The sequence below is a fragment of the Rhamphochromis longiceps genome, linkage group LG16 (assembly GCF_057381845.1).
Source record: "Rhamphochromis longiceps isolate RC_006_pf linkage group LG16, R_longiceps_female_GT1.1, whole genome shotgun sequence".
In the NCBI taxonomy this organism is placed as follows: Eukaryota; Metazoa; Chordata; class Actinopteri; order Cichliformes; family Cichlidae; genus Rhamphochromis; species Rhamphochromis longiceps.
Window position 1 is genome coordinate 5,722,653 of NC_140572.1, and position 27,031 is coordinate 5,749,683.

The following is a 27,031-nucleotide window of genomic DNA, read 5'->3' on the forward strand; positions in this document are numbered from 1 at the left end:
AAAATATAGTAGATAAGATAAGATAAGATAACCTTTATTAGTCCCACACGTGGGAAATTTGTTTTGTCACAGCAGGAAGTGGACAGTGCAAAAGTTATGACGCAAAAATTAGAATACGATAAGAATAAATACAGTACACAACTGTACAGAATAGAATAAAATAATATACTATATACAGTAGAATAAAATAGAATAAAAATATACAATAAGATAAAAATAGAATACAAATACTATATACAACTGAGTAAAAATACAACGATGCCAGAAAAGATTATTGCACTTAGTATTATTGCATATGTATGGATGTGTGTGTTTGTTCAGTTAAAGTCTTTGTTGTGGAGTCTGACAGCAGTGGGGAGGAAAGACCTGCGAAATCTCTCCGTCCCACACCGTGGGTGCCGCAGTCTCCCACTGAAGGAGCTGCTCAGTGCTGTCACAGTCTGCTGCATGGGGTGGGAGATGTTGTCCAACAGGGATGACAGCTTAGCCGCCGTTCTCCTGTCACTCACCACCTCCACTGGGTCCAGAGGGCATCCTAGGACAGAGCTGGCCCTTCGGATCACCCTGTTCAGTCTCTTCCTGTCCCCAGCAGAGATGCTGCCGCCCCAGCAGACCACACCATAAAAGATAGCAGAAGCCACCACAGAGTCATAGAAGGTCTTCAGGAGTGGGCCCTCCACTCCAAACGACCTGAGTCTCCGCAGCAGGTACAGCCTGCTCTGCCCTTTCCTGTAGAGGGCGTCTGAGTTATGAGTCCAGTCCAGTCTATTGTTCAGATGAACACCAAGGTACCTGTAGCTGTCCACAGCCTCAATGTCCATACCTTGGATGTTCAGTGGTTGCAGTGGAGGATGCTTGTGCCTGCGGAAGTCTACCACCAGCTCCTTGGTTTTACTGGCATTGATCTGGAGGTAGTTCAGCTGGCACCAGTCCACAAAGTCTTGAGTCAGTCCTCTGTACTCCTTGTCGTCCCCATCAGTGATGAGGCCGACTATTGCAGAGTCATCAGAGAACTTCTGCAGGAAGCACTGGGTGGAGTTGTGGGAGAAGTCTGCAGTGTAGATGGTGAAGAGGAACGGAGCCAGAACCGTTCCCTGTGGGGCCCCCGTACTGCAGACGACCCTGTCCGACACACAGCCCTGAGTCCTCACATACTGTGGTCGGTCGGTGAGGTAGTCCAGGATCCAGGTAGTGAGGTGATGGTCCACTCCAGAGTTCTCCAGCTTGTCCTTCAGAACCGAGGGAAGAATGGTGTTGAAGGCACTGGAGAAATCAAAGAACATGATTCTCACAGTGCTTCCAGCGGTCTCCAGGTGAGCGAGGGAACGATGTAGGAGGTGAATGATGGCATCATCTGCTCCAATGCCAGGCCGGTAGGCAAACTGAAGTGGGTCTAGTGATGAGCTTGTTAGGCGCCGAAGCTGAGCCAGGATAGCTTTACATACAAAATATGTAAACTGGTTTACAGTGAATGAAACTCACAACTGTTAAATCTACAAAAAAGAAGTTAATTTCACGCAACAATTGTTGTATATTCATAGAATATTTCCTGTATTTTTTTTACATGTAATAATTGCTTATTGTGGATCCATAAATTGTAAAATTAACAGGGAAATATCAAACAAAAAACAAATTTGAACTGATAAAACAACTGTGAAACTGTGCATTTTAAGTGGAGCTGCTCTGTATATTATACATAAAATCTATTACTATGCTGTATTTTTATGTTTTAATGTAAAAGTTTAAATCATAAACCTGCAAACTTCTTACTGCTATGCCTACACCTAAACATGCAAAAATACATCTTCAGAAAAGACAAGTGAGGAAAATATCACTTTTGGGAAATTTATTTTGCAGCCATCATCAATAAAACAATTGACAACAATTGGATGCATTTTTTTCAACTTGCACAACAGTCACACAATTCAATCAAAATGCTATAAAACTGTGGAACATTCCCGCAAAGCAACAACCATCTTCATTAAACAAGCATGTGGCAGACCCTCTACCAGAAAAAGTTACATAGCAACCTGTTAAAACAAAAATGACATATTGTGCGAAAATTACTGTAATCACCATCCCGCGCAACGCGCACTCTGCTGTCACCACAACCATGGCCCTGGTCATAGAAAACACATGTGTAGTTACCGTACCAAAACATCAGGAAACCACCTGTGGGGAAACAAACCTATGAACACTGCAGTAACAGAACTATAGAAAAACAAACAAACAAACAAACAAAAAACTGTGGAACATTCCTTCAAAGCAAGGACATCTTCATGAAAAAAGCAGGTGGCGGACTCTTGACCAGAAAAAGTTTCAAAGTACACATTGTGGACAGTACAAAGTACAGATTGTAACAATGTAAAAGCTACCAGTCCATGAAGTGAGTCAATATTCAGGCTTAACGCCACTCGTGGTCGGAGAGATCCTGAATCACGGTGAGGACTCGAGGGTTCTTGTTGGAAAGATGCTTCAAGTTTTTGTTCTCTTTTTTGGTTCCTTTTTCTGGGTTTATGGAGAAGAAACAACTGTAGAATAAAATCATATAGGAGCATATTAAGCATTTTAATTGGTCAGTTAAAAAATAGTTACAACCATATAAGTACACATACACAGTCATGGCCAAACTGCAACAACAGTTGGTTTCCCCAAATTCAAGACAAAATATAACCAAAATGCTTTGGGAAGTGAACACTGCATGGTCAAAAGTATTGGCACCCTTCACAACATGTGTCTTTTGCAGTGATAAATCACACTTTAGCATTTTAAAAATCCAGCCCAAAGGTTATAGGTAGTCAGACGTCAGCTGAGTCTTGGTCTGGCCCCGAGTCTTAGCCAGGCTTGTACCCAGATTCAGATCCCAGACTCTCAACCACAATTGTTGTAACGCAAGAGTCTCAGGTCTGAGAAATAAGAAAGACATATTTGCTCACCTTTGAAGAACTTCCAGAGTGGAAGCCAACTCTGGAAGTAGGCGTCGCCACTATCGGAGGAGAACTCAAAACCAGAAGCAGATCCTTTTTTATGGATGTTAAAATTGTAGTAGCTCCCGAACATGATGCACAATGCAGAAATAAATGAGGATATGTTTGTGCTGATGAGGTTCCGATCAAGACTCAGCATGTATCTTCTTAAGGAATAGCAGGACTGTCCTGTGAACAAATTATTTAACAAGTTATATTAATAAGCACTGCAGTACATGACATTCTATAAACAGTGCAATAAAAAGAGAGAGAGAGAGCTATAAAACAGACTTACCAAAGACAATAATAGTGGGTGTCAGAGACACTTGCTCCAGTTGCACCTCATCTGCCAGACATGTATCTTCTACATGGAAAAGCATGAACTCCTCCTCCTCTTCAAAGTAGCTGAACAGAAGCAGGACCACCTCTTTCACATCATCTGAGCAGCCACTCTGCGGTCCCCGTATCCTCTTAAGCCTTGCATCAGTCTGAAGGAACGTCTTGCTTTTGCTGACACCAACTGTGGTCATGCAGTCCCGAAGACCTTTTCCCCTTCAAATCCAAGTAGTCTGTATAAGCAGTTAGCAGCTGTCCTTGCAGTTTAAGGTAAAAGAGACACATGTTTCTGAGATAAGGCTGACTATCACTGGCTGAACTAGCAGATGACCCGCGCGGGAGCTTGGGATTGTTTACCTAAACGGCCCTAAACCGTTTCCCATTCATTCTCTATAGTAGTGCTAAACAACTACGGATGTAATCTATTTTTGGCCACTACGGTCTTCCGGCGCTGTTGCGAGTTTGAGATGCTGCAATTTTTAAAAATCTCCACTTTTAAATTCCGGGAGACAAAACAAGTAACGCACCGCTTGCAACACATCTCAACGATCCTCGTTCATTGATCAAAGGTAAGAAACGTCGTTTGCAATAAGAGTAAACCAACAGAATACATTTACAGGTAATAGACGTGTTGCGATTGCATTTACGAAGCATCCATCGCTCGGTTAAAGACAGTGGGAGTTTATCCGGTGTTGTAAAGTGGCACGGTAAATCATGAATGAACCTGCTCCTTAAATAAATCGCGTGTTCCATTCACGTGTTTTACTGTTGAATAAACTTGGTAGGTTTCTGACTGCTGTGACACTGACATTACAATAATGTGGTATAATTAATGCTAAATGACTTAACCTGCATTTTTTTTAATTGGTATTGCATTCATGTTGTAATGGTCAGTAATGTTATCTATACGACAGTCTTGATATCTCACTAACATGAGCAATGCCCTCTAGTGTACGAATAAACACGATAGCTTAAATAGGTATGTCAATAATCTGCCTGCAGTTCTTATGTGCCATGACTACTAAGCAGTTGGCACAAATTTTGCATTAAACCATGAAAGGTTTTTATTTACAGACAGAACAGTTTGTAATGCCTGGAGAAAAAACACTTATATCGCAATTGTCACAATTCACAATTCAATCAAAATGTCTTTGTTTCTGTTTGGAATCAATTTTGTTTAATATAATTGTTTATTTTTTCACTGCACAAGAAAGTTGCGCCATATCCAGGGAAAATCTCTGTGGTGTTCCGCAAGGGGCCACTTGGATACCTTCTCCAGGACCCGTCAAAAGAAGCTCGACGGATTAAAAATGACCCCAAACGTCAGCACAAGTCTGCACCTGTGAGGGAGGACGTTGTACGTCAGAATGCTCTGACTGTCGTCTATCAGAGAGGAGGGGATGCGTCTGACATGAAGGAAGTGCAGGGACAGTACATCCTGCAGTTTGGAAAGTATAAAGGAAAATCTTTCTGGTGGCTTCTGGGGAATGATGTCGGATACACCATGTGCCTGATCAAAGATCTCCAGAAGCAAGAGGCTGCAGGGACCTCTGTGGAAGAAGGGCATAGCAAGGAGAGCTTGCATTCATTTGTACAGTATGCCCTCAGCTTTGCAGAGATAAAGACTCTTCTGAACTACGAGGCCAGCAGAGTGAGTGTTGCTGCAGAAGCCTCTGAGGATGATCAGCTGGTTGGCGTTGGCTCACGAGCCAAGAGCACCTGGAAGGAGATTTGGGACGGCAGAGGTGACAGCTATGCAGACTTTATCATGAGGAAGAGCTGCAGTCAAGGCACAGATGCATAAGCTGCAGCAGTACCTGCGGAAGAAGCAGCTTATGCATCTGCTTCCACAAATGCTCCAACTAAACCCCTGGGTAAGTTGTTTTAAGAATATTTTAATAATGTTGTTGATGTGACATAAGTTCAGTATATATTTATCTAATTGTTGCCTGCATCATAAGGATGGATGAGGATAAAGACCTGGAGGACGCAATGCTGAGCATCTCACCTGTAAAACTACAAATGCAGAGCTGTAAGTACTGCGTTATTACTAAATGTCAGAAGTCTGTTTCTGTCTCATATGCCTCTGTCCTCTGTCTCTGCATAACTAGTCACTGTGCCAGCAGCAGCAGGGTCCACACCCAGAGGATCTTCAGGAGCAAACACAGGTTTTCAAATGAAAGGTTTCAGAACTGGAGTACAATAGTTTTCCATGAATTGCTCTGCAAACTGAGCCTGAACTTGAACTTTTATATATTGTCTTGTTCTTGTTTTGTGTGTTCTGGCCATGTTCCTCTAATAGTATGGTTGTATGCTGGCATTATGCTAACTGTCCAAAGGACTATGAATTGATACCAACCACAAAGAGTATGTGTTCTTGTTCTCTATGAATGTGTTAAAAACAAATTAAGTAGCAGTAGTTACTAACACCTGAATGCATGTTGTTCACTGACTTATACCGCTCCTCCTGCTTTGATGTGAAGAGGTTAAAATGATTTGGTTTGGCATTTCTGTTGCATATAAATATATTACATTTGTTTTTCAATGAGAAACAGGACTATGGATGTGTGAGTTCCTACTAACAGCAACACTCACATACAGTGTAAATTATGAAGTTGCTGACAAGTTTTCTTGTTGTAGTTCCATCTGCGGCGCTGTCCATACCACCGTCCAGTACAACTGCTGAACTTTAGGCCTCATCAGCCGATGGTACAAAACAACTATAATGTTTTTCACATAATTAAATGTTCTTTTTATTGTGTCTAGAGTAAAAAAAAAGTTTTTTCTATTACTATACCTGTAGGTGCAGCCTCAGGTGTGAAGAGGAAGTCACCTGTGCCCCTCCCACAGGAGCTGGCATTTCTACTAAAGGAGACCACAGGTCAGTCAAACAGAAAGGCCTGAGTCAAATCCTGGTCCCTCTCTATTTTCATTTACAGTTGATGTTCAGTTAAACATCTGCTTAAAGCATAGATCATTAATGATAGCATATTATTCACGCTCACGTTACATTTTGTCATCTTGCTCATAATTTGCACAAATGAATTACAGAATGACTGCATTAATTTGTTTCAGGACCGAGTACAGATGCTGCTTCCACATCTGTGCGCAAAGTGCTGACTTTTGAAGACAGCAGCGAAGATGGTGAGCGTATACAGCATGTCTTTTTTTTTCGGTGTATTCCAACAGTAACAATATAAGAGTAACACTGTTTTGTCAAATATTTATGTTTCAATCCCAGCTCCTTCAGCTCAGCCAGCTGTTCCAGTTCCAGTAAAGTAAAAGTAAAGTGTAAAGTAAAGTGTAAAGTGTGCGTGTTAGTCCCCATAGGGAAATAGTTCCTCTGCATTTAACCCATTCACCCAGTGAAGCAGTGGGCAGCCACCAGTGCAGCGCCCGGGGAGCAGTGTGTAGGGACGGTACCTTGCTCAGGGGTACCTCAGGGTAGCCGTTCAGTGGAGTCGAACCCCCGACCTTCCGATCATGGGGACATCACTCTACCTACTGAGCTATCCCTGCCCAGTGGCTGGTTATGAGTATGACCTCAGGAGCTGGAATTGTTCTCCGCACCAGAAGCTGTGGATGAAGACTGAGCTTCAGGACGTTGGACTGTGGCCTGGGTCTCGACCAGTGCGTCACACAGGGAACGCGATTTCACTCTGGCGTCTCCCTCCACAGCCTGAGATCATAGATACAGTGGCTGACCTACCATTGCCAAATTTCTTCCAGCTCCACCCCTTCTTTATTTGGAAACCTGAGAGTGCTATCATGGTCAGGTTAAGAAACAATTATATCTTGCCATGTCTCCATGGTTGCTTTCATTCACAAGTGGTCTCTGCTGGTGTGGGCAGGCCACGAGTAATTGTTTGCACCAGTGGTGAGTATTACATCCTGTCCTCACGACTCTGCTGCAGGGCTTGTCAGAGGAACTGGTTTGCTGACAATCCACGATGGCTGGAGAAACTGCCCAAAAGGTTTACCAATATTCTCCCTGCTTTACTTACATACAAAAAGGCCATCTGCAAGACTGTTATGAATGAGCTCAGGAGGACTGGCAAATCTCCAGCAGACATGGCAAACCAAATAAATGAACTCATGCACCTCAAGTACGAGCAAGCTCACCTGGCGTACCTCCATGCCACAGATTCGGTCTGAGATTCTGAGGCAGGAGCACATGGACAGAGGACCATTGGGCAGTTCCTGAGGAAGGAAAATAAGCCACAGGAGTTCAGGTCTTATGAAGACCCACATGCCTGGTGTGGCGTCTCTGTGTCCAGCCATTACCTGACTGACTGCCTGCTCAATGAATTCCGATGTCAACATCCAGCCATATCTAAGGAGCTTGGAAAGAAAAGCGTCTGGACTTCTTTGAGTTGCTTGAAGATGTTTCACCTCTCATCCGAGAAGCTTCTTCAGTTCTAAGGTCAAATGGTGGAGAGTCCCAGATTTAAACCCAGTGGGAGTTTCCCTCCAAAGAGGGACAAAGGACCCCCTGATGATCCTCTACCTAATCACATGAGCCAAGGTGTGAAAGCGGGTGTGGGTCACAATCAGCCAGGGTTTCGGGTGAGCTCATTGTGAAACCTGGCCCCACCCTATCATGTGATTTCCTGAGGTCAGATGGCCCAGGAAGCCATTTACGTCCACTGTGAGTGACCATCTTTGAATAGAGGCGGTGGTTTACGGCACCAACTGTATGCCATCTATAATCGAGTTTTGAGATCCCTTCCCAGACGCCTTAACACCCACTCACATCCTGGGCCATCTGACCTCAGGAAATCACATGATAGGGTGGAAAATCTATTGTGGGATGCCTGGAAAACTACTTCTGCTGTTGTTGCTGCGGCCACATCTGGACCAGTGGCAAACAGCTGTGCCTCTCAAACCCACTAAAATAAGAACGTTATTGTAAAACTGGACCTGTTCCACTGCCTGAGGTGATTTTCGCGGGAGTGCACCTCTGAGCATCATCCTCTGTTCAGCACTTTCTGCCAGCTTCTCTCTGCTGCATTCTCAGTGGTTGATCAGGCGGACCGGAAGAGGCTCCAGGAAGCTTATAAGTTCTGTGGCATCCATCCTGCTAATCCCACAAAGCAACACATACGGGAGCACTGCAGGATCCAAATACCACAACCCACTGAGCTGCTGAACAGAGTGGAAAAGGTCCTGAACCATTGTCACCTGGCCACAGACCCCAACAACGTCCCACTCTTCAAGCCATCCATGCTGAAGGTGTGGCACATTCAAAGAGTGCACATTCTGCGTGGCTGCCTCAGTGACCCTGGATTCCTGTCCGAGGCACTTCACAGCAGGAGGGTTATCATTTCCACCAGGCCCAGTGGATTACCAGGACTCATGTATCCACTGAACTATTCCAGGCCCAGGGCATGACAGGGGTGGCACAATGGAACTACCAAAGACTGGTGGACCTTGAGCAGCCAGGTGTCAGTCTCCCTTCTGTTTTTGAGTCAGCTCTAGTGGTGGAGTTGAATGCAGCCTCCAGAAGAGTGACTGGTCAGGAGAAGTGCCCTGCACTTCACCTCTCTGACAGAGACACTGGAGAGCGATTTGGGCTTGAACACAGAGAGCCAGGCTGCCGTCCAGTCCCTCTGAACTGGGACAAACACAAAACCCTGAGAAAAGATGAACCGGCTGCCCTTTAGCCCCCATCCTCTGTTCCAAAACCTGTGGCTGCCCAACTTCAGGTTCCAGCAGCGGGACCCTCCTCCAGCCTGGCACCGCTAGGTGTGGCATCCCCTGCACCAGCACCACCTGTCACCCACCCTTTCTCTGGTGCACTTTTAAAGCAGGAGTTAGCATCAGAAGACACCCAGCAACCTACAACAGTCATGGGTAAGTTAACATAATGATATTGTCAAACTGTAATTACTAGTATTATTATTATTAATATATACGTTATTATTATTAGTTCATTGCATGATATATGAGTAACTATTACTATTGTTTCCCAGAAATCTCTGAAGCTCTACCTCTGCCGATGCGGGCCTCACCAAGGAGTGCTCGCACTGGACCTATAAAGACAGGTGGACAGGTTTTTGTGCTGGACCACACACGCTGGACACGACCCATGAAAGAGGCAATAGATGATCTGTTGGAAAAGTACCATGGGAAGAAGGACAACCTGAAGCTTGTGGATCAAGATTATGCAGACATGGTCCATCGCTCGGCTACAGATCCCAACAGCCTGCTGCATCCCACATCCAAGGTGCACATATCCCCTGTATGTGAAGCACTTGGCTAAACTTCTCAACTAGGGCTGGGCCATATTATACCGTACGGTAATACCGGTATAATGTTAGGCAACGATAGGAAAATGAAATATCGCGATAGAATATGAGTAAAACGCGTGCCTTTGTTTTCATACGCACATGGCCGATTGTTGAGTGAAACAGATAAACCAGAATTGGTTTGTAAAAATGGTGCAACTTCAGTGATGTGGTTTGGTGTTTGTCCGTCAGATACACGACAAAGCACATTTTTTTGCAGAACATGCAAGCGGCCGTCGTTATTGTCGTATTAGTCGGACTAAGATGCTCTTAAATCTGGGCGTAATCTGGGTCCTAAACTCCGTATTCTTCAGGTCAAACAACACTGCAGCATCACTGAGAGTTAAAAACTGTCTAAATTCTTTCATCTTTAATAAAACGATCAGCATTGCTGCTTTACCAGGTGTAACTATTAAGTTTAACTTCCAGGCATCCATGAAAACAAAATTTATTATATTTAACGGAGTTAGAAGTTAGCAGGAAGCTAGCGGAAGTTAGCTCGCTAGTTTCGCTAGTTACCTAAGCATGATATTGCATGTTCTGACTGAGAGATTTCTGAAAAAAATCAAACGTACAGCTCTGCTATCACTTCCAACATAAATGAAGACAGGAAACTAAACAGCAGTGACGTTTGTAGGGTTACTGAAGTTGGGCTAGCTGGTATATAATGATGTGCTACGTGATCACTAGCGACACAGCTATGTTAGCATAACATAAACAGTGAAGCTGGAGGACAAACACTAACACTTTTCCACTTATAAAAGTTAACGTGAAGGTTCCTCATGGTTAGAGACAAATGCAATCGCATGGCAGGATGCTGTAAACGGACCAAACTTCAGTTAGGAGAACAACTGAGATAATCCATCCACAATACGAGGTTAGTCATTAATATACTGCAACAACATGGGAATAGAGCAGCTGCCAGAGAATTCAACATTAATGAATCAATGGTACAGAAGTGGAGGAAGCAAGAAGAATGAGTTTAATAAAGTTTGATTTATCTGACTGCTTTGTTTTGCTTAATGTGCCTTATAATCCCGTGCACCTTATGGTCCGAAAAATACGTACTGCACACTGCTGTTTAATGTTGCAAAGCACCTCTTTTTAACTTCAGTGGATATTATACATAGTTATGCTCAGGATATGTCAGCCCATTTCTACTGGAAATGCCTTTTGGTTAAACTCTCAGCAAGGAATTTGCATTTGCACTGTTACATTTTTATAAAGCTTTAATGTACATAAAAACCAGCTTCTTGCTTAAGTGAAAATAAATAGAAGGTTGTCTTTTTGCGCTAGTAATTTTGTGGAGTTGTATTTTGTCTCGCATCAATTATATCGTCAGTTATATCGTTACCGCAAATTTTCAAATATATATCGTGATAAATATTTTTGGCCATATCGCCCTGCTCTATTCTCAACACCAATTCATCTTTGAACATAAGCCCAGAAAAACTGCTGGAGACTCATCAGCTGTGGCACTCCTTAACGGAAGGCAGTGAAACAACTAGTGTCCCTGTAGTCACCATAGGGCCTGCCGTCTTTTAACCCGCCTCCTCCTGTCCTGTCATGCCCTGACAGCCAAAGGAACAACATCTCCAGATTATCAACAGCAGCCACTTTTTCTGTTTGTATCGCGTGTGCCCTGGCCTGAAGAAGACCCTGTGGGGTCGAAACGTTGTCCCGGGCACACTACCATTTGGCCTATTTTGACTTTATTAAAAATTAATTAGTTTTTTTATTTTCATTTAAAAAAAGAACTTTTTTCCATTTTTCTTTTTTTTGCACTATCAATTAGATGCATTATCATTCATACCTACATTCATAAATAACAAACAAACAAATTTTATTAAACTATAATACCAAAGGCTGCATCATCCACACACAACTTTATTATTAGATAACAAAGGCTACATCACAGACAAGACAAAACAAAACAACACAACGCCACAACACAAAATGGTCTACCTGGATGAGGACCAGGATTGGATCCCTGTACGGTACTGGGGACGGCGCCTAGTGCCTGGTGGCCGTAACAGGCAGTGGAGTAGCGGGAGGGCCCAAGGGAAGGACCGTGCACCTCCGCGTCCCTTCGGGGACCGGAACACTTTCCCTCGCCCTGTCTACACCACTGACACAAGTCTCAATAGAGAAGATTGTGGAGGGCATCTTAGAAATGCAACAGCAGCAGCAGCCTGAGGGGAAAAAAGGCAGACAAAGCCTTGTCTTGCCTGTGGACAGCCCAAGTCTCAATATGAGACAGATGGGTCCACCGTCCATTATTTTTACCAGAGAGGGCCTGTGCGCTATTTCTATTGTTCCAACAAGGTGCATCAAACTTATGCTGCTGAGGGAATCACTAACCCTAAAATGCCCTTTGAGGAATTTGTCCAGAGAGACTTTTTCCAAAGGGAACTGGATGCTACCAGGAAGAGGTCAGAGGAAAGGATGGAGAAAAAGAGGAAAAGGCCAGAAACCCAACAAACAGGCCGTCTCTGCAGGTTCTGCCACATGGACCTGAAACAGGGCCCAAATAGCCCACATGTTCACACGGGCTTCCCTGGAGTGGCAGGGAAATATATCTACTGCCCTTCAAAAGTGCAATCTCTGCACAGGCACAAGGGCATGGCCAAGGAGATGACCTGGAGTTTCAGGAGTCTCCTTTCTACAAGGCAGAGAGACAAAGATGGGGGGAAGAAAAAAGGAAATGGGGGAGAAACTGTTGATATTTAGATTTTGTTCTAGTTTTGTAATGTTTATTTTGTTTATATAAATAAAAACTGATTGTAAATATAAAAATGTAAATAAATTGTTTTCTATAAAAATAGCAGCACAACTCTCTTCTTTATAACCTCTTAGAATTCACCTGCATGTTTACATATCTGTGTAAGCTTACCATCAGGTAATCAGTTTTAAGAAGCTGTGAGTGCTGCCCTGAAAGCTTACATATTATTTCTAAATCACTTCATGTAATGATAACAAGCCATCCTTTCTCTAGTGAGGCCTCACAGCTTTTATCTTTAAAATCTTTCTGGTTGATTTATATCATTAGAAACATGACTGCTGTCTTTTATCTGTGTGACTGTACAGCCTGTTTCAGACATGACAACCAGACAGTGTATGAAGTTATCGTTAATACATGCAGCACAGCTGGAGATTGTCCAGACACTTTCTCACTAATATTTTTGGTTTAGGTATAGTTCATTTCTGGCTTGAAGCTTATCTACAAAAGCAGTTCAATAAGGAGAGATCATGTGGAAAAACCGAACATGATTTATTGAGATACAGAAATAAATGTAACTGTTAGGCAGTTAGACTTCAATGACCCATCATAGCAGAAGAAATCTCAGCAGGGACAGGATTTTACACAAGCCACACCCCAAAGTCAACATGCTGGTAGTGATGAATATGGAGGCTGGGACAGGGTGACCACGGTGAGGAGGAGAAAGGAGAGGGGGCGGGCTGTAGTGATGGGATTTCCGGCTCTTTTTAGAGAACCGGCTCTTTCGGCTAGACTCACTAAAAAGAGGCGGTTTCGGCTCCCAACCGGCTTTTCAGGTTGTTTTGTTGCTTTAATTAATTTATTATTCACTATAATATGAAGCGTCATTAGCGTCATAATGATTACAGGACATCAGATTACTTGTTCTTATCACTTAATAATGCAGGATTCATCATATAGAAATAAAAAAAACTGAAGTTGTGTGCTCTTTCACTACTCGGGTTAAACATGATATATAAGTCATTTTGATAACTTAAAAATGTTATTGTTTGACTTGTTCAGTGGTTTATTTGTTCGTGAGTAAATCGGTTTGGCTGAGATTAAAGTTTACATTAAATTAAATGTAACTTTATTAATCCCTCGGGAGGGTTCCTCCGGGGTTTTCACACAGCTGAATAAACATCAAACAGAAAATGATTAAACAGAAGAGTTTACGTCAGCGCCCGGTTATATTTTAGATAGCAAGGAGCAGACGGCAGTTTCACTCCACTGAGGGAGCTCGTGACGTACTACCCGTACTACTCTTTAGACCGCGAAGGCCGGGTCCTCAGGTGGAAGCAGCCTCTGAATTTGGACACCCCTGCTGTTTCTGAGCCAGCCAATAATAACGGTGACATTTAATGTATTTTACCCAATAAATAAACCCTGTAAAATGTATTTATCACCCCCCCCCCCAACAGCCCTTTTGAATGTCTCCCTAATTCTGAGGTGTCAAGGTTAGCAAGTATGACCACAACACCTCACTTTTTTGCCACATGTATCGCAAACCACGTCTCAGCTGTTTGTGGAGGTAAAATACGTTTACACATGACTCCAGTTACGCTCAGCCAGGGGGCTGCAAGACATTTATAGAGCCGTATTTCGCACATGACTATGAAAGGCGGAAGAAGAAGTAGTTCCTTTGAAAGTAGACAATCCGAATATTATAGTTTCTTTCCACTGTGTTCCTGTTAATGATAAACTACAAATTTACCCTAAATTACTAAAATATCGATATTTTAATGTGAGAATCGATTCTAGAACATAAATGATTGGTACCGGAGGAATCGATATTTCAGGATCGATCCGCACATCACTACACCCTTAGCATCCTGGAGCACTTCTGTTGTGTTTTGTACATGTTTTGGAGTTTGTACGTGCTTCGGAGTTTGTAAGTGCTTCGGAGTTTGTACGTGCTTTGGGGTTTGTACGTGCTTCGGAGTGTGTACGTGCTTCTGAGTTTGTAAGTGCTTCGGAGTTTGTACGTGCTTCGGGGTTTGTACGTGCTTCGGGGTTTGTACGTGCTTCAGAGTTCGTACGTGTTTTGGAGTTTGTACGTGCTTCAGAGTTCGTACGTGTTTTGGAGTTTGTACGTGCTTCAGAGTTCGTACGTGTTTTGGAGTTTGTACGTGCTTCAGAGTTCGTACGTGTTTTGGAGTTTGTATGTGCTTCAGAGTTCGTACGTGTTTTGGAGTTTGTACGTGCTTTGTCTCTAGAGACCATCGTAAATATACTTTTATTTATTCATTCCACATAAAATGTAATAAATAAATCCTATTATACAAAAAACAACTATTCACATTTCAACTTTTAACTATTTAAATTTTCAGCTTTTTCCTTTTAAACAAATTTAAAGTGAAAGAACACAAAACAACACAATTAAATATAAATTAAAATATGAAAACAAAAAGAAGATGCACATTCTCTGTCATATGGGCCTGCATGAATAGACTTTCTGAATCCTTTATCATCCACAACTACTTTCAGTTGATCAGATGATTACTATCCGATTATTAAGTGATGACGTGACGAATCCTACTTCCGGGCCTAAAGTAGTCTGCATTTAATATGGCTTTTGTGTTGTTAACATGTTTAATGCTTTGTATTTTCTTCTATTTAATCTCAAAAAGCTCCTAAAAAAGTCAGTAATCACCGTTGACCTCCCTCGGCTTTTATTACCGTTATTTAAGCTCAGTTTTTAAAACCTTAGGATGTAACTACAGCCCAGCCCATGCAGCAGTATATGAATGACTAACCTCATATTGTGGATGGATTATCTCAGTTGTTCTCCTGGCTGAAGTTTGGTCCTTTTACAGCATCCTGCCATGCAATTACATGTGTTCCTGACCACCGAGAACACTCATGTTAACTTTTATCGAGTGGAAAAAAGTTAGCTTGTTTATATTATGCTAACATAGCTGTGTCGCTAGCGGTCACGTAGCACATCATTATATACCAGCTAGCCCAACTTCAGTAACCCTACAAACGTCACTGCTGTTTAGTTTTCTGTCTTCATTTATGTTGGAAGTGATAACAGAGCTGTACGTTTTAATTTGTTTCCAAAACCCAGCAGTCAGGACATGCTATATTGTATTTAGATTGCAGCTAGCGAGCTAACTTCTAACTCCGTTAAATGTCATAAATTCCGTTTTCATGGATGCCTGGATATTAAACTCAATTGTTACACCTGGTAGAGCAGAACGCTGATCATTTTATTAAAGATGAAAGACTTAAGACTGTGTTTTAACTCTCAGTAATGCCACAGTGATCGTTTGATATATGGACCTGCAGCAGAGTTTAGGCCCAGACACGGCTAGTGACGTCAGACTGAATGATCGGATACCTTTCTAATGTGATGTTGTTGTCCCTGGCTCTCTTTCTCTCTTTCTCCCTCCCGCTCTGTTCCTGTTCTACTGCCAGTGTAACTACCGCCCCTTCCCCCTCTGCTCAGCGTAAAGCACAAGGCAAGTGTGTGAGAGAGGGTGAGAGAAATAAAAACCCAAGGCTCGCGATAAGGAGCCAGCTCGCGTCGTTCACGTCAAAGATCTGGCTCTAAGAGCCGTTTTGTTCGTGACCGACACATCACTAGCGGGCTGCATGGCTGAGGATCTGAAATGCAGAATGGCAGAAGCAGAAGAGCAACAGATTTAAAGCATGCAGAGTGGAGGCTGGCATGCTCGGTGAAGGCAGGCAAGAGCATGACTGGAATAAAGTAGTGATGTCAGTACTGAGTTTGTGCTGGAAAATGAATAGATATAAACTAGCAGCCAACAGGAAGCAGACAAATGACTTATTACAGATCTTCCTTATTGAAATTATGCATAGGCCTAAGCTTAATTTTCTATGTCATCAGAATGTATCTGTATTATAGTTTCAACTTTAATCTTTGTATTAAAAGTTGGATGTCTGCATAACTGAAGAGTATGTCTGGTCTATATCTATCTGTATCTGTATGTATATATACAGTGTTGGAGCAATTGCTGCAGCCTACAGCCTTTAAACTAGTGATTAAAATGCTGACAGTAAACTCGTCAGTTCAGATGTTACCACATTACTCTATGGTACTTAGAGTTAAAACAACTGAGACAGGCTGATTAAAATAACAGCTGTCGGTTCTCTCATTCCTTATATCAAGACTGGAGATCACACTACTGATTTCAGTTCATTTAATATGTGAGTGCACAGATTCATTCTCAACTGGACATAAACGATGATCAAAGGTTGTATATATGATGAAGTCATCAAATCCCAGCCTCCAACACAGTGCGCTGAATCTTAGCTTTGAATGTCCAGTATATTCTAATCAGTGCAATGTAAGCATTCTCTGAACCTATAGTATCTACACCTGTGTGGCAAATGTGTGGTAAAGATACAGATAATGAAATTTACTTATTAATACAATGTACATCATGAGAAACGAAAGCTGAAATTGATTCAGTTTAGTACTTTTCTCTGTATGCTCTGTGATTATAAAGGCCTTAAATTCTGTGATATATGCTGTAAATGATTTTCAGAGGTTTTAAAGTACTTAAATCACTGCTGATAGTCTGATTGTTTATATTTTCACATGTTTTTGAGTCTATAGGGCTATTTGATGATGATTTGGACTCCTCTGGGAGATGAGTACACACCCACATCTGTGCCATACTGCAGCCATTGATGGTGTTACAGCTCTGAGTCAGCTTTGGGCCATCAGACGCACACACTGGAAAACCAGCACCTGGACTTCATGCAGGAGAGATGGCCTCAGTGATGTAGGTTCATAAGCGAGTTCAAACATTTCTGGCCTCTTATCACTTAGATTTTGAATGCATTTAAAGCAGGAACTGCACACCTAGCTGTCAAAAGTTTGGCAGCATGAGTACTGTAAAGTTTTGTAGGGTCCTTGTTAAAAATTCCACAAGCACCACACCACATTTGTCATATATAGTTCCATTTTGTACAGTACATTTTTGAAATAAATAAATAAATATATATATATATATATATATATAAAAAAAAAACACCCAGCACGCCCCTGCGGGCGGTTTATCCTTCAAGCTCGGGTCCTCTACCAGAGGCCTGGGAGCTTGAGGGTCCTGCGCAGTATCTTAGCTGTTCCCAGGACTGCGCTCTTCTGGACAGAGATCTCCGATGTTGTTCCCGGGATCTGCTGGAGCCACTCGCCTAGCTTGGGAGTCACCGCACCTAGTGCTCCGATTACCACGGGGACCACCGTTACCTTCACCCTCCACATCCTCTCGAGCTCTTCTCTGAGCCCTTGGTATTTCTCCAGCTTCTCGTGTTCCTTCTTCCTGATATTGCTGTCATTCGGAACCGCTACATCGATCACTACGGCCATCTTCTTCTGTTTGTCTACCACCACTATGTCCGGTTGGTTAGCCACCACCATTTTGTCCGTCTGTATCTGGAAGTCCCACAGGATCTTAGCTCGGTCATTCTCCACCACCCTTGGGGGCATCTCCCATTTTGACCTCGGGACTTCCAGGTTATACTCGGCACAGATGTTCCTGTACACTATGCCGGCCACTTGGTTATGGCGTTCCATGTATGCCTTGCCTGCTAGCATCTTGCACCCTGCTGTTATGTGCTGGATTGTCTCTGGGGCATCTTTACACAGCCTGCACCTGGGGTCTTGCCTGGTGTGATAGACCCCAGCCTCTATGGATCTTGTACTCAGAGCTTGTTCTTGTGCTGCCATGATTAGTGCCTCTGTGCTGTCTTTCAGTCCAGCTTTGTCCAGCCACTGGTAGGATTTCTGGATATCAGCCACCTCCTCTATCTGCCGGTGGTACATACCGTGCAGGGGCCTGTCCTTCCATGATGGTTCCTCGTCTCCCTCCTCTTTCTTGGGTTTCTGCTGCCTGAGGTATTCACTGAGCACTCGGTCAGTTGGGGCCATCTTCCCAATGTATTCTTGGATGTTCGTTGTCTCATCCTGGACTGTGGTGCTGACACTCACCAGTCCCCGGCCCCCTTCCTTCCGCTTAGCGTACAGCCTCAGGGTGCTGGATTTGGGGTGAAACCCTCCATGCATGGTAAGGAGCTTTCTTGTCTTTATGTCAGTGGCTTCTATCTCCTCCTTTGGCCAGCCTATTACCCCAGCAGGGTACCTGATCACGGGCAGGGCGTACGTGTTGATGGCCCGGATCTTGTTCTTACCATTCAGCTGACTCCTCAGGACTTGCCTGACCCTCTGCAGGTACTTGGTGGTTGCAGCTTTTCTAGCGGCCTCTTCATGGTTCCCATTCGCCTGCGGGATCCCCAAGTACTTGTAACTGTCCTCTATGTCTGCAATGTTGCCTTCTGGTAGTTCAATCCCCTCAGTTCTGACTACCTTCCCTCTCTTTGTTACCATCCGACTACACTTCTCCAGTCCGAACGACATTCCAATGTCATTGCTGTATAGCCTGGTAGTGTGGATCAGTGAATCGATGTCTCGTTCACTCTTGGCATACAGCTTGATGTCATCCATGTACAGGAGGTGGCTGACAACTGCTCCGTTCCGTAGTCGGTATCCGTAGCCAGTCTTGTTAATGATCTCACTGAGGGGGTTCAGGCCTATGCAGAACAGCAGTGGGGACAGAGCATCTCCTTGGTAGATCCCGCACTTGATGGTGACTTGTGCTATGGGCTTGGAGTTGGCCTCTAGTGTTGTACGCCACATCCCCATTGAGTTCCTGATGAAGGCTCTTAGGGTCCCATTGATCTTGTACAATTCTAGGCATTCCAGTATCCAGCTGTGGGGCATTGAGTCATAGGCCTTCTTGTAATCAATCCAGGCAGTGCACAGGTTGGTCAGTCTGGTCTTGCAGTCTCGGCTGATTGTTCTGTCTACCAGTAGCTGGTGTTTTGCGCCTCTGGTATTCTTGCCAATTCCTTTCTGTGTCCCGCTCATGTATTGACCCATGTGCCTGTTCATCTTAGCCGATATGATGCCTGACAGGAGCTTCCATGTAGTACTGAGGCAGGTTATTGGTCGGTAGTTGGAGGGGACCGGTCCCTTCTTGGGGTCCTTGGGGATCAGGACCGTCCGGCCTTCAGTTAGCGATTCCGGGTGTCTCTCGTTAACTAGCAGCTGGTTCATTTGTGCTGCCAGACGCTCGTGGAGTGCAGTCAGCTTCTTCAGCCAGTAGGCGTGAACCATGTCGGGCCCTGGTGCTGTCCAACTCTTCATACTGGAGACCCTTTCTTGGATATCTGCCACTGTGATGGTTACTGGACCCTGTTCAGGGAGGTCGCTGTGGTCTGCCCTCAGATCCTCTAGCCACTGAGCATTGCCGTTATGGGTTGCATCCTTCTCCCATATGCTCTTCCAGTATTGCTCCGTCTCCAGCCTTGGTGGTGCTGTTCTCTTATTGTTCCCTTGCCACTGAGAGTACACCTTTGCTGGTTCTGTGGAGAACAGCTGGTTTATTCTCCTGCCTTCTATCTCTCTGGTGTACCTCCTCAAGCGGCTGGCCAAGGCTGTGAGTCTTTGCTTGGCAGTTTCCAAGGCCTCAGGTATGGACAGCTTGCTGTATTTCTTAGGCACCTTATTTGTCGCACCTTTCTGCAACTCCGTTAGTTGGCTAACCTCCCTCCGTGCTACTTTGATCTTGCCCTCTAGCCTCCTTCTCCATGGAGGGTACTGCCCCTTGTCGCTGTTCAACTTGTAGCCAAGCATCTCACTGATCACTGTTGCCGTATATATATATATATATATATATATATATATATATATATATATATATATATATATATATATAGATATCTCCTAGTTATCCACTGTCAGTAATTTTTGAGTAAATGGATGTCACTGATAAATCAGTGGTGATTCACCTGCAAATGTTTTTAACAAACTTTGTTTTTTGCAGAATTAATCAGCAGCTGTGGAGAGATGGATTTGAATATCTTCTGGTTCCACTTTTTCTTACCTGGAAGCTGAGCATTGCTGATTTCTGACAAGGACACAAACCTCAGCGCTTATCATGGGTGTTACATCCTCCGTGCAGCAATTCCAGAGAAAACGAGAGAGCAACGACCACTCATTAAGACCAGCCAGAAATCTGTCCCTTTCTGGCAGCTGTGGAAACTTCCAATAAGAAAGTTTGTATTCTTAGAACAATGCTGGTCATGTGTGATGTGTCATATGAGGATATTACATTTTGCCTTAATTCTGCTCAATTAAGTGTTTTGATCGTTGATCAGTATGGCAGCTTTTTTGTTGTGCTGCAAGTTAAAACCCATTGTCCTCATGAGCACAGCATCTAACAACTCTCCTTAAAAAAGTTGATTGACTTTAACTGGACACAATGGTTACCAGTGGGAGATACATTCATCACTCATCCGTGACACTGGAGAAGTCACCTGGATGAGTGATAAAACAATTTTCCATGGAAAATCCAGAGGAACTAAACTTTGTTGTTGTTTCTTTGGGCTCAATTTTGCCTGGGGCTGAAATTGATCTGATTTCTGACAAGGACACAAAATGTTTTCTTCTTTCAGAAGAAAACATTTTGCCAATAATCAGATAAAAAGATTGTTGAACCAGGTGGTATTCTCTGGAGTTTAAGACCAAAACTGAACTCAGTGAATTGACATTAGACTGAAATTCATAAGATGAATAGAAATACTGCTGAAGCTGAATGATATATATATGTGCATGTGTGTGTGTGATCTTTGTTTTCTCCAATTCACCAGGTCTGTATAGTTCAGTATGACTGTGGTACATGATACAAAAGAATAAATACAGAAGAATAAAAACTTTATGTGAATAACTTTACTCTTCTTAAAAATAACTCATAAAACAAGTAAAAGTACAAATGTGTACAAGTTAGAGACTTCCTCAGTAAGTTTACACTCTTTTGGAGTGATTTTAATTGTGTGTTAAAGACGAAAGAGATTAGAGGTAAAGTAGAGGATGCAGAGTCCATCACTGAGGCCATCTCTCCTGCATGAAGTCCAGGTGCTGGTTTTCCAGTGTGTGCGTCTGATGGCCCAAAGCTACCTCGGAGCTGTAACACCATCTTTCTCCAGTTTTACTTCTCATCGTGGTAACACAAGTGGTGTTCCTGTTTAAATTTGAAACATCTTTAAAAAGTAATCACATACTTTTTCGGTGATGTGATTTTTTTTTTTCTACTTAGCGGGAATATATTGTCTGCTAAAGATTGTTGTGACTGTTAGTTAGGGTTAGGGTTTTTCTTTAAATAGCTTGGGGTCCCTCTAATCGGGAAGGACCCCCAGCTGTTGGGGGAGATCAAAAGATACTAGAAATGCACAGCATGGGTTATGGAACCAGTTTCCTGCAGTCATAACTGTATTTCAGTCAAAATGCTTTTCAAAAATGCATGTGGTTATTTTAATAAAATAAAATAAATGAGATTATTATATGAATAAAACAGTTAAAATAAGGCTGGCAGGACCATGTCCTTTTCTGCATCAGAAGGGAATTTAATTTATTCATTTAACTATTTATTTATTATTTATTTCTGTTATTCATTTAGCAGGGATAATGTCAAACACATTTATTGTATACAAAAAAACAAAACAAAAAAACCCACTGAAAATCAAACCAACCAGCTTCCAACCAGAATATAATAAACATTTAATTAATGCAGTAGAATTGCAACTGGAGGTGACACATTCATTATTGTGCTTAATAACTGCATACCTGAGAACCTTTCAGCCATGTTTTTAAACTATAATTAAAACTCTCCAAAAGTATTTGTGTAAAAAGTTCTAAATTTCCACTGACCGTGCTGAAACACAAATAATTAACTAAATTAATATAAAAAAACGTTGAATGAAATTTAACACAACAGCCCTCTGCAAATGAAGCTCTTGTTAAGCCTAACCATTGAACCAGCACTACAAGTTGATAAATGTTATTCATAAAAAAAGGATCTACAGACAATAAACCAACTTTAGCCATAGTGGATTTAGCTTAGATTTGATTGGATTTCTATAAGCTGGATACCTATCCTCAGTAGAATAACTCTAAAAATGTAAAAACAAAACAAAAACACAAAAAAACAAACAACAATGGTTGCTCAATTTGCAAAATATGTACACATATCTTCGTGTTTCTTATGACATTTTTTCACAGACCCAATGCAGAGAAGCTCCACATGAACGATCATTCCACAAAGTGTTAGCAGGAGTTCTGATATGAGCACAGTCCTCTTCACCCCACCGTGTGTCTCCAGCACCATTATCAGGTTGATTACTTTCCCAATATCTGGAAGGTCCGTAAACAACACATTTAGTATTGCTGAGAAAAGAAATGAATTAGATTAGAAAAATGTATACAAGCACAAAAGCCCGGAAGAAAAACACCTTTTAGATCAGGGAAGTGCCAAAAGTAGTGTCTATTTTTGTTACTTGTTTAGTTTCTACTGGTGTTGAGTAAAATGTTTAGGTGATAATATGCCATACAAAAATGCCACAACTCAATCTTTAAAATGATTTTTACTATTATTATTCAGTGATATCTTAAGTCCGTTAATGAGGTCATTTCTACATGTGCAGAAAATATGCTGCATGAGTGAAGACTTACTTTAGAGTCAGAGGAGTTCCGTCTATCCATTTCCACTTTCCTTCTTCTTCTTTGTCATTTAAACCAATCCAGGCTGGGTTCTGAGTGAGTGTAATGAGGTAGTTCTATTCAACAATAAGAAATTCTATTTAAATGACAATATAGTTCAGTATGTGGGTGGGGTTTTTCAGTTTTATCTGAGCACATAGAAAATGATCAAAGATTTCACTTGATACAACTTAAGCTTTTAATATATCATTTACAATGGTGTTATTACAACTTATACATCATTGCTAGGCTGCATTTTTATTTGCTTTCCCCTCCCAAGGGCAGGCTGTTGCCATCATGAAATGTTCACAAATTCTAACTCTGTTGCTCCACATTACATTAAACTTATTTTAGCAGGAAGTAATCTTCAAAGCAGCAGTTTTCTACGTAGTTATTTTGAAATCTAAATAATCACACAGATAGTAGTCCATATAATTGTTATAATCTGCTGATATATCCACATGGACATATCATGGGATTCCAGCAAACAAAGATTCTAAATATTTCAGATTACTCGGTGTACACCTCTATGTTATGCGTGTGAGTTTTCTTGTTTGCCTTCAGCTTAGTTCTGTTGGTATTTTGACCTCATTAGTTGGTGTCCCTTGTGTCTTCTTATTACTTTTAATTCTTGTCTGGTGATTGTCTTGATGTTGTTCAGCTGTGTCTCATTCCCTTTTGATTTCAACTTCCTTAGTTTGCCCTGAAGAATATATGATCCTGTCTCGCTTTCTCCCCTGTGTGCTGTCTGTTTGTTTTGGTTTGGTTTTAAATTTGCTTCATATTTTACATTTTTGTATCTTGGACCTTTACATTCAGCGTAAAAAATGTATTTATTTATTTAATTTTAATTTGGGTCTACTTTCTGCATAGACTGACACACATTTATAAATATGAAAGAAAAAACACCCACATGCACACAGACATTTTACCTGCTCTTCAGGGCTCTCTATCACCACTAGATCTGCTCCTTTGTTTCTGCAGTCCTTTCTACCTTCATCCCAGGAACCAGACCTTTCAGAGAGGAGATAACAGCTGCAGCTGAACATGCTCCATCTTGAAGGACACGTTTTCTCTGAAAGAAAGATTGAGCACAAAATACAGCACCAATTTACTCATACTAATAATGAAAGTAACCAAAATTTGTGTCACACAACAACACAACAAAATGTTGGTCACCGTTATAAACTGCTTGTGCTACACTAGTTTTAGATACCTGGAACATCACTTCTCTGGTAGGGAAGGAGTCTGAGCATTTGCAGGAGGTTTACAAATACTTCCTGCAAATACACAGCACGGGTTATAATCAGTCTCTGGCAGAGACAGTCAGAACCTATAGCTTGAGATTTTCCCAAGCTTTAAAGTAGACTTTGACCTTAAGGCTGGGGAATGGATCCTTGCTACTGGTGAAGCTTATGAACCAAGCAGCAGCTCAGAGTCCTCAACTGTCTTGGAGTCCCTTGATGGGGTGCTCGAAGGACCATTTTCAGAAACTCCTTTGCAGGCAGCACCAACCTGCGACAGGAATGTGGTCATTTTCTTTTGTTGCGACAACCCCCAAACCAAAAGGTTTGCACATGAGGCCTGGGAAATTGTCACGCAAAGACTTGGGTGTGTGAGGGCCTCATGGGGAAAAAAAATCTCTTTTTGGAAGTCTAAGAGAGAGGAAACCATCTACCACAACCACGTGTGGAGGTGAGGGGAAGAGGAGAAGAGAAAGAGACTCAATAACTAAATATTAACAGCACATACAAAGACTTACTCTGTTTAGACATCATCTGAAGCCTTTCAAGTTCCTTGGTTTTCTCAGTGAGGTTTGCCTGGAGCAGGTCTCTCTCCTCAGTCACGAAGGAAAGGTTGTTACTGATGGCAGAGAACGCTGCTGCTGAATCACGTAAGGAGTTGCAGTCTGAAAAAGATTGAGATGGATGCTTCTGAAACACAAAACATTGCTTCCTTCCATCATTCATTCATACTTACTGTGTCTGTAATTATGTGAATTAAAGTCAAAATATTTAAACTTTTTTAAAGTTGTTTCAGGATAGGCTGATAGAGTTTTGAGTCTCTTCAAATGAAGAACCAGACTCACAGTTGACACCAAGGATGATGAGTCCAATCAGCAGGAAAAAACTCAGCAGGCCCAGAGAAAGAATAATAACTAAATTGAAACCCCTCTTAGAGCTCCTTGGACCTGAAAAAAAGAAAAGATCAGTGAAGCAGTGAACTGTACAAAAGATTAAAGACCATCACAAATGATAAAATACATCCGTTTTGTTTTCTGCCACTTCTTTCTTACCTGTGTAATTTGTTGAATGTGTTGGGTAGGAAAGTTTGGCACAATCCACATTAGCGTAAATCTCCTCCATCGTTCCGAAGGCTGCAGACTGTTTCTGTCAGCTCTGCCGCACTGGTCATGTAAATTGTGAAAGTAATACTGGTTTCAATCACTTGTTTTTCATCATTAGAGGAAGTGAAATGTTTCAGATGTTATTAATATCGTTACAAAACCATTGAAACTAGCTGTGATCTTCAAAAGAAAAACAAAAGGAATTTAAACTTTCTTTCTGTTCATAGTTCTCTGAAAAACTTCCTTAATCAAAGAAATCACATAAAAGATCTGAACCTCAGTCAAAGACCTTTCACTTATCGAAAGTATCCATGCTAATAGAATTTGTCAGGATATTTTAGAGGTTACTGACTCAAAATGATTTATAGACATTCATTTTGTATACTGAAATTGTTCAACTGTTGTTTTTGCAACAGTAACTCGAACCTCTCTTTCTCTATAGATATAATGACAAGGCACGAACACATATACACAATAAAAAATAAAAAAAAAACGACACCTCAACATTAAAAGTGCTCCTAGGAAAAAGTCAGCACCACTAGATGGAGCCACTGGAACTTGTAATGCTGTAAACTGTGTGTCCATTGCAAAGAATAGGAAAGGTTTGTTTAATCAGCAGTGCCCTATGTCACCCTGTATCTTGCTTGTGTCACATTAGGTTTTTTGTGCTTTCTTGTTGTTTTAAATATCTCTGCTTAATTGTGTTCTTGTTGTCTGTTCAGATCAGATCAGACTTTTTTTGTACCCTGTTTTATTTGTATTTGTGTTTTTCTACTTTCTTTTGTGTGTGTGGTGTTTGTGAGGCTGTGTGTGTGCAGACAGGTGTATTTCGTGGCCCTTGTGGACCCTTGACATGATTAGGTGTCCAGCAGGAGTCTTGGAGCAGCAGCACAGAGGAGCTGATGGAGTCCTGAGCCCAGAGCTGGTTTCTATTGTCCCCAGTAATTGGATTTGGTCTGGGAGGAGAGATGGCAACCAGTGAGAGGCTGTGATCATTAGGTGTGAATGAGACATGTGGTTCGAGGGCTGAACACACAACCCCACGCAAATATGCGTACACACAGACACACATTGGTATTGTATGTGTGTGATACACGTGCCCGCTAATCCAGATTAGTCAGAAATCGTCAGCCCTCATGTGTTTTAAGATCATTTTGTAAAAGATCTCCACAGCAGTGAAATATAAAAAACAAATAGCAGAACAGCATTTCTATATTACATTGCTGCCATCTTCCATCATAATATTACTGTCAGTACACAGAGAAGAGGGATGTTTCATGGTCACCAGGTAGGACAGGCCTCACTCTAGAAAATCAGTGTTTGTGGCAGCAAACTCAGATAAATCCCTCCTGTGCTGCAAAGAAGGTATTCACATAAAACATCCTGGTTAGTTTTCAGGCTTAGCTTCACCAGGACAACCAGTCGATATACAGAGATATACACTCACCTGTTGCTCACCCACTGTGACAGCTCTGTTTATGGGTGTCTTTGTCCTCTTATGGGGAAAATGTAATTAGTAAACTAAATTAGAATAAATGTATCTGAGAGGTTCCTCTGTAGTTAATCTCTGCTTCAGCCTAACAACTCAAAGCACTAGTATTGTGCATAACTACATACCCTGATACCCTGTTGCATTATGGTTAATGTGGTCGTTTGGCTTTGACAAGTGAATGGTAAATAGACTGGTACTTCTATAGCACTTTTCTGCTCTAAACAGAGCACTTATTAACCCAATTACACACACTTTCACAAACATTCACACAAACACAC

General features: G+C 42.1%; 1 protein-coding gene, 1 long non-coding RNA gene and 2 pseudogenes across 4 annotated transcripts; 2 read left to right on the forward strand and 2 right to left on the reverse strand.

The window, feature by feature from the left end:
• Positions 1 to 2,188: 2,188 nt before the first annotated feature.
• On the reverse strand, positions 2,189 to 2,968 carry LOC146650454 (uncharacterized). The gene is made up of 2 exons (XR_014907844.1): positions 2,937 to 2,968; positions 2,189 to 2,531 (listed from the first exon to the last, which is right to left on the reverse strand). It is a non-coding gene; the product is annotated as an uncharacterized LOC146650454 (long non-coding RNA).
• A 774-nt stretch (positions 2,969 to 3,742) lies between these two features.
• LOC146650455 (uncharacterized) lies at positions 3,743 to 7,945 on the forward strand (annotated as a pseudogene). The gene is made up of 9 exons (XR_014907843.1): positions 3,743 to 3,880; positions 4,513 to 5,180; positions 5,264 to 5,334; positions 5,414 to 5,470; positions 5,943 to 6,011; positions 6,106 to 6,183; positions 6,378 to 6,446; positions 6,544 to 6,591; positions 6,826 to 7,945. The product of XR_014907843.1 is annotated as an uncharacterized LOC146650455 (transcript).
• A 580-nt stretch (positions 7,946 to 8,525) lies between these two features.
• LOC146650456 (uncharacterized) lies at positions 8,526 to 21,244 on the forward strand (annotated as a pseudogene). The gene is made up of 5 exons (XR_014907842.1): positions 8,526 to 9,114; positions 9,252 to 9,566; positions 11,001 to 11,145; positions 11,702 to 17,101; positions 20,204 to 21,244. The product of XR_014907842.1 is annotated as an uncharacterized LOC146650456 (transcript).
• A 49-nt stretch (positions 21,245 to 21,293) lies between these two features.
• LOC146650457 (C-type lectin domain family 10 member A-like) lies at positions 21,294 to 25,280 on the reverse strand. The gene is made up of 6 exons (XM_085383715.1): positions 25,211 to 25,280; positions 25,004 to 25,105; positions 24,677 to 24,823; positions 23,847 to 23,989; positions 22,888 to 22,991; positions 21,294 to 22,569 (listed from the first exon to the last, which is right to left on the reverse strand). The coding sequence occupies exons 1-6, from the start codon at positions 25,278 to 25,280 to the stop codon at positions 22,419 to 22,421; spliced, it is 717 nt and encodes a 238-aa protein (XP_085239841.1). The 3' UTR covers positions 21,294 to 22,418.
• Positions 25,281 to 27,031: the final 1,751 nt, after the last annotated feature.

Excerpts from the sequence above, each read along its gene's own strand:
- LOC146650457 (XM_085383715.1), bottom strand. The coding sequence starts at position 25,280 with ATGGAGGAGATTTACGCTAATGTGGATTGTGCCAAACTTTCCTACCCA. Across the intron at positions 25,106-25,210 it reads ACATTCAACAAATTACACAG|GTCCAAGGAGCTCTAAGAGG; the intron begins GTAAGAAAGAAG and ends TCTTTTTTTCAG. Across the intron at positions 23,990-24,676 it reads TCAGATGATGTCTAAACAGA|AGAAAACGTGTCCTTCAAGA; the intron begins GTAAGTCTTTGT and ends TCTTTCTTTCAG.